Source organism: Cyprinodon tularosa, unplaced genomic scaffold (genome assembly GCF_016077235.1).
Source record: "Cyprinodon tularosa strain WSP-4 unplaced genomic scaffold, ASM1607723v1 ctg201, whole genome shotgun sequence".
NCBI lineage: Eukaryota > Metazoa > Chordata > Actinopteri > Cyprinodontiformes > Cyprinodontidae > Cyprinodon > Cyprinodon tularosa.
This window is the reverse complement of record NW_024038739.1, coordinates 241971-255885: the sequence shown is the minus strand read 5'-3', so window position 1 is coordinate 255885 and position 13915 is coordinate 241971. Positions and strand designations below refer to the sequence as shown.

Below are 13915 nucleotides of genomic sequence, written 5' to 3'. Positions count from 1 at the left end.
AAAAAATTGGGGGAAAAAGTTTGACTTTTCAAACATCATACCTTCTTTTTCATCTTAAAGATAAAAAAGGATATTCATTTATTAAAAAAAGGCTTTAAGGCTGACATTTTCAAACTGTTTAGTTTAGATACCATGCAAATTATATAGGTGTTTTTTGTTGTAGATTCAAAATTTGTTTTAAACTAAATCTACAGATTTTCCATCAAATTATACATAAAAAAATGATACATACAATGTATAGAATGGTGCAGAGTAAAAGTAAAATAAATATTTATTTTATACATTTTGACAGGTTCAAGATATCTAGATATTTACTTCTGGTTATAATGTCAGCATTAGTTGAAAGGATAATGCAGCAATAGGAATAGTGGATTAAAGTCACATGAGATGGAGCTAAGACATTGCCAGATCCTAGTAACTCCATGACAGCTCTTAGAAAAGGTTTCTAAAAGGCTCAGAAAGTTAATGGAGGTTACCGCTTTTCTTCTGAACTAGCAAACAGTACAGGTGAAGCAGGTGAGCGCAGATGCACATTTTCCTGGTCTGGAGGAGTTACATTTATCACCTTTAATGCATAATGCCACAAAGATGGCGCAAATAAATAAATTGAACATTATTGATCTCACATTGGAGAAATTTATATCTGCATTTAACCCATTGCCTTGGGGAGCAGTGGGCTGCCATTGTGTGGCGCCCAGGGAGCAGTGTGGGGTTAAGGGTCTTGCTCAGGGAGCCAGAGTGGCAGTCTGGGGGAGTGGGGGATCGAACTCCCAATCTCAGAATTCAAAGCCTTATCCCCTAACCACTAGGCCGCCACTCCCCTACATAATAAATAATAGGATATGCAAAGCAATTTGTTCTGCCCAATTAAAATTACCTGATTGCGTTTTCTTCTGGAAGTTTGAGAGTGGCCTTTATTCAATTTAGTTCACTTCAGTCTATCTATATAGCGTCAATTCACAACACACGTTATCTCAAGATACTTTACAGTTCACCAGATCATCCGGTCAAATTGATTTCAAGTTTTCTATCTAAGGAAAACCAGTTGATTGCATCGACTCATTGACCCGAAGGCAATCAAGCATGATTGTAGTGACAGTGGAGAGGAAAAACTCCCTTTTAACAGCAGGAAGAAACCTCCAGCAGAACCAGGCTCAGTGTGAAAGATGAGCTTCTAAGCTATCAGAGGTGATATTGATAAAAAATAATTTAATATAATAATGCTAATATTAACTTAATGATATTTAAAGCGCTCTCCACATAGTTAGCTTCAAGGTGCTTCAAACAAAAGTAAAGAATTAAATGATAAAAATAATGAAAATTAAATAAATGATATCGTTGCACATGGGAAAAGTTGTCTTTGTAGATTGACCCCCCACCCTTCCCCAAAGAGTCACAGTCAGATTTACAGCAGAGTGCCTAAATACCTGGAATTACCTCCAGCAACTCCTCTCAATACTTGATTGACCCGAAACACTACAAAACAAGGTAGTAGCCTGAAGATGCTTTGCTAACTTAACTAAATGAAGCGAAGAAGAAAACATTTGACGTGGGATTTCCTAAAAAGCAGCGAATTAGAGTCACTTTACTTTCTCAGGTTTGTTCTACCCTTAAAGTGACAAAAGTTGACTTTAGTGCACAGGAAAAGGTCTAGAAGCGGAAAGAATCTATGGTACTAAGACATTATCTACAGCAGTGTTTTTCAATCCTGGTCCTCAAGGCACCCTGCCCTGCATGTTTTAGATGTTTCCCAGCTTTCACACACCTGTTATCAATTGATAGCAGATTATCAGGCTTTGCTGAACTGCAATCATCTGAATCAGGTTTACTGAACCTCAGAAACATCCAAAACATGCAGAGGAGGGTGCCTTGAGGACCAGGATCGAAAAACACTGATCTACAGTCACATAAAAAGCAAAAGAGGAATGCAGAGAAAGAGCAACAACTCATGGTTGAGACATCTGTACTTGGCACAGATCGGTTTCAGAGGGGTAGCGTAAATGGGGCAATTTTGGGGGGGCTTGTAGTAACAAGCATGGCTGCGCCAGTTTTATCTGGAATACCCTCTATTTACTTTTGCATAACAAGCATAAGGACATGATTGTGCCTACTGGATTTGGTAAGAGTTTGATTTATCATTTAGCTCTGCTAGTTTTAAAACAAATCAAGCACATGTCACAGCTGCCACTGCTGCTGTGATTGGCTAAAAGCTAGACATAGTAGGAAGGTGCCACATGAAGGTTTACCCAATCCACTTGAATAATTGTGCTGAATGTCCCTCACTTTTGTGAACACTTTACACAGGAGCCTTTCCAGAATAATACTGAAATGTAGAATTCAAATTGAACTACAGGCATCAATCTTGCTCATGCTAGGTTAATTTCTTACTCTCCAGATGTGTAAATGCGCACAGAATCTCTCTCCATGTATTGATGCATCCTTTGTGGTCACAATGACCAAAGAAATCTTTGCTTTGCATTTGTACCTGATGCTAAAACATAAACTGCAGAGACAGTGGAGTTTTAGATTAGGAAAATCCCTTTGCACCTGGTAAATGTTTACATTTGGATATCCTCATCCATTAATGTTTGCAGTTTGGTAATTAAAGTTTTATTTACAAATTGTTGAAGATACAAGCAAAAAAAGGCATGTATGCACTACCTGGTGAATTGCTAGTTTTACCCATTTTGTGCCTTATGCTCTGATTGTGCAGAAATGTTAGCACGTTTTATAAGATAGTACTAGTTCAAGCACATGTAAGTAAACATTTTAAAGATCAGGCCCTCTGAATTATAGATTTGAATGAGAGCACATCTAAGTTTCTAAGTGCTGTGGAAATTTTTTTAGCAACTACCTAGATAAATTCTTTGGATTCAAATATTCACAACATTTCAAATGTTCGCAACATTGAAATATAACTGTAAACCCCCTTTATGCCGGTCTGGAAAACAATGTATTTTTTAAATGGAAAATCTGTACGAAAACAGTAATTAGCGAGATTAGGTAAAATAAAAATAGCCCAATATAGTATGAAATGTTGTTAAAAGACTGCCAGCATTTGCTGCCCCATCAAAATAAGCAGAGACTAAAATAAATAAGGTCACTGGTTGCCTGTTTGTACAGCAGAGATGCCTGCATTTAAAACACTGTAGCCTGTTAAACTTTTATACTTTCTCTGGATCAGAGCTGTAAGTAAAACCCAAAGTTTCACAACAGTAAGATCCTTAGTGTAAACATAGCTGCCAGCCATTCCAGTCAGCCATTTAATTAACCAATCCATTTCTCTGCAGGGGGTCATAGTTCATTTTTGTTTCATGCAGTGGTTGTTAAACCCTTAAAGCCGATCCATCCCTAGAGGATCAGATTTTATGTCTCACATCTCTGCCTGAACCAGAGGCCTTAATTAGTAGGATAAACCATCTTTCTATCAGTAATAGAAAAGCAAACTTTTGTTTTATCCCCCAGGTGCTGACTGCGATGTAGATTCAGCTGCAGGATTTATTGTCGCCACTTTCGTCTCGCTCAACAAAATACCTAAGAAGCTCATCTACCACCATTTCACCACGGCAACCGACACCTCCAACATCCAGGTGGTCTTTCAGGTGGTTATGGACACGATCATTAAGGAGAATTTGGAGGCTGTGTCCCTCCTGTAGCTGGGAGAGGTGCTGTGGAACTCTGGATGCTGAAACCTCCCCCAGTGAAGTAGCATTAAAAAAAAGTTAACCAAAACAAAGACTTTGCTGTTTATTAATATTTAACTGACTATTACACAAAACCAAGCGCTAAGCATCTTGGAAAAGCTTGCTAAACACATGGGCCTTTCCCCTTGTTTTGTTTTGTGCAGAAAGCTCAACAGCGAGGCGGTTTTACTGTATGTCCCCTTAACTTGCAGGATTCAGCCATGCATACCATCATGTGTTTTTCCCCTCATCCATCACCATGTCCCCACACTGTGCGTCACATCCTCCTAATGAGGCGCTCATCGCTGTATTACAGCTCACCGGTTTGTGTTCATCCGAGACCCCAGACGCAGCAGGCATCTTAATCTGTGCCATTAACTGTCCCACTGACTAATATTAGCCAATGATGATGCTTCAAAGCTTATTAGAAGCAAAACATGTACATTAAAAACATCCCTGAGGCGTCTGACTTGGATTTAATTTCCTTTCTTTCTATCGGCGAGGGTTATTGTCTCTGGATCTGACACATACACTCATAAACTCGGGGTTGTCATGCAAAACGCTGCCTCCTGCATGTGTGATTTGTGGCATTATCTTTTCCGGAGTTTGTTTTTGAAGGGTTCCCCCGAGCAACGGATAGTGCCAACACACCCTGACTTCAGTCAGATATGATGATGGATGTTGCAGTCTGATAGGGAACCCGCAGAGGAAAAAAAACAAAACACCCTCAAGTGCCTTACATGATGATGAAGTAGTGATGTGTGTATTTTAACAAGAGAATATTCCTTTCTGTGAACCTCATCTTTGTATGTTTTTGTTATTTTGAAATTCCGAACAAAATAAATGTGACGCTCTTAAGATTTTTTTTTTCTCTTGTCTTGGATGAGAGTTAAAGAAACAAATAAAATTCAAACAACAGGTTAATATTATTTGTTCATTTTAATAGATAAATAAATAAAAGTCATTTACAGGAATTCTTGAAAACTGCAGAGAAACTTGGGGACATTTCTGAACATTTTTGGTGTATACAAGGGATGAAATGGCTTTGACTAACTTTTGGCTTTATTTTTTTCCTTGTTTACATATTTTTTTTCTTCTACACATCCAAAGCAAAATTGAAAAATTTTTTTTTTCACTTTAAAATAAAAGAGAGAATATTCAGCCACACACTCTGTTATCAAAACCCATCTCTGTCTATCCATCATCTCTGTTTTGATCTCTATCTGCTTTTCTCTATATATCTTTTTTAATGTTTTTTTTAAGAGGGTGATGAGGAGGATTTACAGGGACTCATGCAGACAGGCAGTCCAAGGAGTCCAGAGTGAGGAAGACATCTGCCTTGCACTGGAAGGTGCCAGTCCCATCCTGCAGCAGCTCGCAGCTCTTCAGGTTTGGAGAGATGTCCTTCAGACAGATGGCCTGCAGGATAGAGAGAAGCGAAAACTAAAATGAAACGCTTGAAAATTAAGGGATTTTGTAAAAAAAAAAAAATCTGTGAGAATAAATGTTTATTTGTTTTAATTTTTTCAATCCAAATACTTATTTCTAACCACCAGAGCAGCATTTTTCTGTGCAAACTGTAACAAGCGAAGCTGTGCGTATTTGCGCACAAAACAAAAACACTGTGATCCTTCATATAGTGAGATCTATGTGTTTCTCAATAAACTTCTTTAGGTTTACGTGTTAATTTCCTCACATTTGCTTTAAGTATGAGTCCTGTGAAGTTATGGTTAGTAGAGACTCAATCACAAAAAGCGCTTGTCACATATCACGGGTCACTGGTTTTTTCTTTAACACCGGAATTCAACCCTTTGCATCAAAATGATGTCTGATTTTAATGCAACAGGCGTCTCTTTCGTGACTGAAAACAAATGTGCGCCTACCATGTTCTTCAGGACGGAGATCTGCCTGTTGGTGTCTTGGATCGCGTTGCCCCCCGCCGCCTCCCCGCTGTCCATCACCGTGTCCTCGGTCTCTGCTCTCCGGACATAGGGAGACCTCCTGATGCCGGACAGGAGCCCGGAGGCGCGGCCCACAGAGTAGTAGCTGGGTCCGGTCACCTGCTTGTACCAGGCTTGGACCGGCTGGCATGAGATGAGCAGAGACACTCCGACGCACACCACGGCGAACCTCACCGACTTTTCCATCTTTTGGCACTTTTATTAAGTTTTACGCACAGGAAAACGATGCTTCTTCTTGTCTGCTTTTAGTCTCTGGACACTTTGTTTTTGCTTGAATCTTAGAAAACTTTCCCTTTCTTATATAGGCAGGCGAGATGAGGTTTATCGTGACAAAAGAAATTCGTCAAATCAGAGCCGAGGTGGGCGGATGATGATCCGTCTGAAGAAAATGGGGGGAAACAACCCTAATTGATCCGTTTCTGATGGCCTGTTGGAGCCAATAATGATGATGTCTGTGAGGTTTGAGGGGGAGGTGAAGGGACGTCACCCCTACTGACGCTTTAAGGGGTCAAAGTAAATCTGTCAACCTTGGGATGAGATCATTTGGAGAAACTATTACTAGTCTACTGCTAATAGTTTAACTGAAATGCTTTGTGTGTTATAGTCCAATATTTTATCATAGTATTATAACTGTTCTTTCTTTAACTTTTAATAAAAAATAACAAGCATCTGCAAAGTGTTTTCCTCCCTCTCAGCAGTCCTCTTCTTGTTGTTTTTTTAAAGCCCAGGAGACAAAGATCAGTCCCCTGAAATGTTCCTATTTATCTGTCAAAATCATAAACCCTTTTAATGACAGAACAGGAAGGAAATTATATATACTGTTTTCATTTCTTTAATTTATCTGAATAGTTAGTTGGGTTTTTATAGTCATCCTCCATGCATAGAGCCACATCGCAGCACAGCTCTAAATCTGTTTCTTAACCAATTTAAATTGTTCTTTGTAAAACTGCTCAGCTCTGTCAAAATGGATGAATGCCACCTGTACACATTGATTGTACAAATATTTCTTATCTATATTTCTCTCTGTGCTTTAGCTGGAATAATCTTACCCATGAAAATGCTTTACTCCAAATCATTTTGCTATCTGGCAGGTTAATATCTATCTATCTATCTATCTATCTATCTATCTATCTATCTATCTATCTATCTATCTATCTATCTATCTATCTATCTATCTATCTATCTATCTATCTATCTATCTATCTATCTATCTAGTTTTGAACTCATTAACTTAAACTATTTAGTTTGATCAACCTAATTCAATAATTTGTTAGCAATTGAAGCAGTTAATTTAAGTAGGAGCAGCATTTTCTTTTTAAAGTCAGTTGAAAATTCTGTGGGTAGGCTATGCTTGCCTTAATTTAAAAGTTAGTATTTGCTTGCTTCGGTTTTATAAAAACGACTAAATGAGTAATGTTTTGCTAAAAAGGTTTTTTTTATGTCATTCTGCTTATCATATATCTCCTGTCAAAAATCATTAACATGTAAATATATGTGTTTGCTTTCATCTCCTTTAGCTTGTAGTATTAAACAATTCTGTAATTTTATATATATACACTATATTGCCAAAAGTATTTGCTCACCCATCCAAATTATTGGAATCAGGTGTTCCAATCACTTCCATGGCCACAGGTGTATAAATTCAAGCACCTAGGCATGCAGACTGTTTTTACAAACATTTGTGAAAGAATGGGTCGCTCTCAGGAGCTCAGTGAATTCCAGCGTGGAACTGTGATAGGATGCCACCTGTGCAACAAATCCAGTCGTGAAATTTCCTCGCTCCTAAATATTCCACAGTCAACTGTCAGCTGTATTATAAGAAAATGGAAGTGTTTGGGAACGACAGCAACTCAGCCACGAAGAGGTAGGCCACGTAAACTGACGGAGCGGGGGTCAGCGGATGCTGACGCGCATAGTGCGAAGAGGTCGCCAACTTTCTGCAGAGTCAATCACTACAGACCTCCAAACTTCATGTGGCCTTCAGATTAGCTCAAGAACAGTGCGCAGAGAGCTTCATGGAATGGGTTTCCATGGTCGAGCAGCTGCATCCAAGCCATACATCACCAAGTGCAATGCAAAGCGTCGGATGCGGTGGTGTAAAGCACGCCGCCACTGGACTCTAGAGCAGTGGAGACGCGTTCTCTGGAGTGACGAATCGCGCTTCTCCATCTGGCAATCTGATGGACGGGTCTGGGTTTGGCGGTTGCCAGGAGAACGGTACTTGTCTGACTGCATTGTGCCAAGTGTAAAGTTTGGTGGAGGGGGGATTATGGTGTGGGGTTGTTTTTCAGGAGCTGGGCTTGGCCCCTTAGTTCCAGTGAAAGGAACTCTGAATGCTTCAGCATACCAAGACATTTTGGACAATTCCATGCTCCCAACTTTGTGGGAACAGTTTGGAGCTGGCCCCTTCCTCTTCCAACATGACTGTGCACCAGTGCACAAAGCAAGGTCCATAAAGACATGGATGACAGAGTCTGGTGTGGATGAACTTGACTGGCCTGCACAGAGTCCTGACCTCAACCCGATAGAACACCTTTGGGATGAATTAGAGCGGAGACTGAGAGCCAGGCCTTCTCGTCCAACATCAGTGTGCGACCTCACAAATGCGCTTCTGGAAGAATGGTCAAAAATTCCCATAAACACACTCCTAAACCTTGTGGACAGCCTTCCCAGAAGAGTTGAAGCTGTTCTAGCTGCAAAGGGTGGGCCGACGTCATATTGAACCCTATGGATTAGGAACGGGATGTCACTTAAGCTCATATGTGAGTCAAGGCAGGTGAGCAAATACTTTTGGCAATATAGTGTATATATATATATATATATATATATATATATATATATATATATATATATATATATATTTATACAACTAATGCATTACTTATATAGACCAAAAAACTCCAGTTTTGGCTATGAAAAGTTAATTGGCTATGTGAAAGCATGATGACACATTAGGCCCATGTAAATTGTGAGCTTCCTGGCTCCCCTGATCCCTATTTTGATTGCAATTTAAGGTGTGGTTTCTGGTGAAGTCCAAGCCGAAGAAATGCCAAGAAGGTTTTCCTGTTTATGTCATGACTTTTTAAGGTTTTATTGACAAGGGCAAGGTTGTTGCAGACAATGTGCAGGCTGGCAGGTCCTGGAGATCAGTGGGATTGTGTCCGACAATTAATGCAGAGACTTGATCTGGAGTAGCTGACAACACCAGGCTAGACTTCAGTTTGGAGAGAGGATTAGCCACAGCTAGAACCTGCAGTGATGGTAAGATGCAACATGGAGCGGTTCAGAAAGGCAGACATGGATTGGAGCTGTCCAGAGATTCAGATGTGCCTTAGAGCTGTCCAGAAGGTCAGACGTAGCTTGAAGAAGTTCAGAAATGGTTTAGACCTGTCCAGAAGGTCGGACATGGCTTAGAGCTATCCAGAAGGACAGACGTACCTTGCAGCTGTGCAACAGGTAAGGTTACCTCCAAACTCCAACACTGATGCTTCGATGCATGCTTCAAAATCGACAGGGTTGTTATGGTGAAGCAGTGGGCTGGAGTTTGCGTCACGTGACATCACCGATGATGTTTCAACCCCTTCACTGCTTCATTCAGGTGGACTCAGCTGAGTGCTTCGAGGTGAGAGGCAGAGATTTGAACATTTGGCGCTACATACTTCATTTATTATGGCTCAAGCAATGGTTCATGTTCCTGTTCTACTCATGTTAGGTAATGTGATTAATGTAGATAAGGTGACAACCTTATCTACATTAACCTAATGTAATAAGGTGACAACCTGTTATTACATTATTCATCTTACCTAATACATGTATAACAGGGACATAAACCATCAAGCAATCTACGCATATTAGGTAAGATGAATAATGTAATAACAGGTTGTTATCTTGGTTTTACAGATGCTATAGAGGAGGTGTAGCAATACTTCTCTGCTCATCCTCTGGACCGAGCAGAGGATCCGCTGAAATAGTTGGGTAGAGCATAAAACTCTCTATCCAAATCTATACCACCTAGCCAATAAGCACCGTATCACAGCATCCTCATCTGTTTCCTATGAAAGTGTATTTTCCAAAGCTGAAGAAACTGTCTACAAAAAACAAAACAAACAAAAAAGTTAGAGCCCTTTTACTGTACAAAAACGACTTTGCTTGAATAAAAAAACCAGAGGAACACAATCACCCTCTTTATTACACCAAGCACTCATAGTACGAATGACAAACCAAAAAGGTTCATGTTGTTTATAAGATATTGTTTCATAGGTAAATTAGTCAAATTATTTAATGAGGTACAAAAAACACATATGTATATCAAATACATATGTTTATTTTATACAGATAAGATGCATGACATTTTCAGGCTCTAATTTGGCGCAACAATCTGTACTGCCACTACGGCCTCAAAATAATTCAATGCTCCAAAAAACTCAGTTTTGCCAATGAAAACTAACGGGTCAGATGGCTTGCAGCTGCGCAGACGTTTGTAGCCAGAAGCTGCTGTGTTTCCAATAAGACTGACTTGCAGGAAAAGGTAGAGTAAAACATTTCTGGGACCCCAGATAAGCAGACTAATTAGTTTAATTACATTCCGGGAGCCAGTGGAAAGTGAGGCAGGTATATAAAGGGTGTGCAACAGTTGGAAAGACTTGGGGCTGATTAGTGGCAGCAGCTGGAGCTAGTTATGGTGCTAACTGATGGCTGAGAAGTGAATAAAAAAAATGCACCATGGAGTGGTGAGTGGTATGTGCTGAGTTCGAATTCAGTGGCTGTATCCTCCGAAGGCCAGATTCATTGGCTGATTACGCCGGATTGGAAGACTCCTCGGCTGCGTCCGATCGTTTGAATGGTCAGTTAACTGAATTCACTATAAAGTCCACTATATGGTCCCTGCTCTATTTAGGCCAGGTGTTTGAAGGGATTAGGGCAGGCATCCCCAAACTCGGTCCTCAAGGCCCCCTGTCCTGCAGGTTTTAGAGATTTCTCTACTTCAGCACAGCTGGTTATAATGATTGCAGTAGACCAAAAGCCTGTTAATCAGCTTTCAATTAAAATCAGCTGTGCTGGAGCAAAGAAACCTCTAAAACCTGCAGGACAGGGGGCCTTGAGGATCGAGTTTGGGGTTGCCTGGTTTAGGGTATACGTTCTGACTCAGCCCTAGATATGCGGCTGACAAATGCAGCTTTCTTTTTTGCCCGTGTTGAAGGACGGATCCGGTCTTTCATATGTAGCCCTGGGTAACCCGTGATTCATTGAAAGTCCAAGCAAGCCAGCTGCTCCGTGCTAAGAGGAAAAAGGGAAATGCCGCAGAAAGGCAGTGCGTATTGTAAGTGCTGTTTAATATAATACAAGTATGTGAACATTTCCATCTGAAATTAATTAAAAAAGTTATTTTGAATGGTTATTGAGTCAGACGTGTGGCAGGTGATGTTTGGTTTATTGAAAGGTTTTATCTGTCCCTGTGCAAAGGGGTTTGGCTGCATTTAAGCACAGATTCCATTACTATGCTGTGCGACGATGGTGCCGCTGCTGAAGCTCCTCAGAAATGTAATTAGCACACAGAACAGTAGTTAGAAATTCGGTATCCATTCTTTGTCTGCTTTTATGTGTCAAATGTCACAGTTCCTCGGGGACAGAGGGTACAGGCGGTGAAAGCCGGAGAAGCCTGGACCTGTTTGAATCCATAGCCGAACTCTTCCGGTCTCCTTAAGTTCACTGACCTCAGAGGATCCAGTCCAGGTAGACCGGGTCCTTGAAGGATGCAGCCGCTGAAATAAAACACCCCCCATGGGATCTATGCCCAACTCCACTACTTCCTTCTTTGTTTCCTGCTTTTCATTACTGGGTGAACTGCTGAATCCAGGTGTGTCTGGTCATGGTTACTGAGGTCAGGCAACCTGGATTCATCAGTTCATCCAGTAGAAAAAGAAAGGAAACAAAAGAGCCCCCTTAAGTTCAATAAGTAGTGGAGTTGTGCATAGAGACCATTAGTCCGAAACTAAAGCAGAACAAAAACCAAAGCATGAAAATGGTAATCCTTGTTCTAAACTGGTTTAGTTCCAAACAAAGTACTTAGACATATTGTGCAGTGATCTGCTAAGGAAGGCTTTTATTCTGTCGGGTATGTGAGGTGATGTATTTTGAAAGCAAGGTATGGATGCACTGTTAGTTAGTCTGGAACCTGCTTTCAATACTTAACTCACACTGCAGCCTATAACGAGCATCACAAGGCCAAAGTAACTACTTAAAGTGTAGTAAGCTTTATTTTGAAAGTCTGGCATGGCTGTGTCTCAATGATAGGGTCATACCCATCAGTAAAATGAGCCATTACCAATTCTTAGTTCTCATGGAGCATAGAATGTCATGGCTTCTTAGTTTTCTATGGCAGATCCCAATAAACTTGCCTTACCTGCATAATTTTAATGTTAATGATAAATCTTCCTGATGCTTTTGGACTACCTGTGGAGTACCACAGGGATCAGTACTAGGGCAGATTTCTTTATCATATATATATGCTCCCAATTGGTAGAATTGTTACACAGTATCGGATTCACTTCCCACTGTTATGCTGATGGTACCTACAGTATCTATATTTGGGTTATAAATCCTGATTAAACTAACTCATTACATAGATTACGGAGTTTTATGTCTTGAGGACAAAAAACTGGATGACTCTAACTTTCTGCTTCTGAATGCAGATAAAACAGAAATGATATTATTTGTACCAGAATCACTGAAAGAGAAGCTGATTAGTCACTTCATTTGGATGGGATTAACCCTTTAAAGCCCAATCCAAGAATAAAACAAAGCAGAAAATTACTTTTTTTTTTGTTTGAAGTCCTTATTTGGCCTTTTAACAAAATATGTAAAAAGAAAAAACAAAAAATACATTTTTGATAATAATAATTTATTACTATGCGATAAATCCAGATAATTTTTTGTGTAGTCTTCTGCCCTCTGTTATCAGGGATATCTGATTGTGTACAATAGGATTTTGAGCAAAGTTTTTACCATTAAATTATGCAAAAGGTTTCAGACGCAAAACATTTTAGAAACCGTATGTATCAAATATGATACATTTAGCATTACAGGGTTAAATTAATCTCATATAATAAACTAAAAAAATCTAAGGGTTAGGTTTCAGGACCGGTCATTTAAATCCAATATTAAAGAGAGAGTTCTAGAATTGCTTTTATTCATTTCTGGAATATTGCAAAAATTAGAAATATCCTGTCCAGGGGTGATGCTAAGAAACTAGTCCATACATTTGTTACTTCAAGGCCGGACTATTGTAATTCTTTACTGTCAAGAAGTCCACAAACTGTAGTTTAAAGCCTTCATCCGACCTAAAAAGCTGCAGCCAAAGTTCTGATGAAATTTTAAAAAAGAATTAAAAAGGGATCTTGTTTCTCCTATTTTATCTTACCTTCATTGGCTTCCTGTTAAATCCAAAATAGAAATTATAATCCTCCTTCTCACATACAAAGCCTTAAATATCAAAGCCCCATCGTTTATCAGTAATGTAATTGTTCCATATATCCGCAACAGAGCACTTCCCTCTCAATCATCAGGTTTACTAGTGGTTCCTAGAGTTTCAAAAAGTAGAATGGGAGGCAGATCTTTTAGTTATCAGGCTCCTCTCCTTTGGAACCAACTACCAGTTTTAGTAAGTGAGGCAGACACCCTGTCTACTTTTAAGGGTAGGCTTAGAACTTTCCTTTTTTGATCAAGCTTACAGTTAGAGTGGCTCGGGTTGTCCTGAGTTATCTCTATAGTTATACTGCTATAGGCTTAGACTGCTGGAGGACATAGGAACCACTTTTCATCGTTCTGCTTCATTCAAACTCCATTCTTCGGTATCGTTAGTTCCAGAGTCCTGCATGGGTCTGAATATTCAAAACTGTATCCGCCCGGACCCGTTACCCGAAATTATCCCCATTTAAAACCCAACCAGGATCACACGGACCAGTAAATAATAGTGCGACCCGACCTGTGATCACAAAGTGTACACACAGCTGTTCATAATAACAGAGGCAGTAAAGAACATTTCCTCATGCTCACATGATAAATATGCATCTTATCATGATGCATCACATACGATCCTATTAAAATATTTTCAAATGTCTTGTTGTTCTGTGACTAATTATGAAATAAATTGAAGAGTGTAAAACATTTTCCAAGACTCTACATCCTTAAATTGATTTGACTTTAAAGTAGAGCTGTGCAAGGAAATGTCATTATCAACACAAACTCTTTTTCAGGACATGCAGCCTGACT

General features: G+C 39.7%; 2 protein-coding genes across 3 annotated transcripts in view; one reads left to right on the top strand and one right to left on the bottom strand.

Annotated features, from left to right (window-relative positions):
* Positions 1-4545, top strand: part of gnav1 (guanine nucleotide binding protein (G protein) alpha v1) — a 46404-nt gene extending 41859 nt beyond the window's left edge. Inside the window, exon 9 of one of the 2 annotated variants that reach the window (XM_038284706.1) lies at positions 3466-4545. In XM_038284706.1, coding sequence (XP_038140634.1) covers positions 3466-3656 — 191 coding nt within the window. In that variant the 3' untranslated portion in view covers positions 3657-4545. The remainder of the gene's footprint in view (positions 1-3465) is intronic. The other variant, XM_038284707.1, reaches the window with a different exon arrangement.
* Positions 4546-4603: 58 nt separating this feature from the next.
* npb (neuropeptide B) lies at positions 4604-5956 on the bottom strand. The gene is made up of 2 exons (XM_038284708.1): positions 5567-5956; positions 4604-5102 (listed from the first exon to the last, which is right to left on the bottom strand). Exons 1-2 carry the CDS (start codon positions 5828-5830, stop codon positions 4974-4976), a joined length of 393 nt encoding a protein of 130 aa, XP_038140636.1. The 5' UTR covers positions 5831-5956; the 3' UTR covers positions 4604-4973.
* Between the last annotated feature and the right edge of the window lie 7959 nt (positions 5957-13915).

What these genes read in the sequence shown, in the direction of transcription:
- npb (XM_038284708.1), bottom strand. Translation starts at nt 5,830, where the DNA reads ATGGAAAAGTCGGTGAGGTTCGCCGTGGTGTGCGTCGGAGTGTCTCTG. An exon ending in TCTCCGTCCTGAAGAACATG is followed by an intron (nt 5,103 to 5,566) that starts GTAGGCGCACAT and finishes TCTATCCTGCAG; the next exon opens with GCCATCTGTCTGAAGGACAT.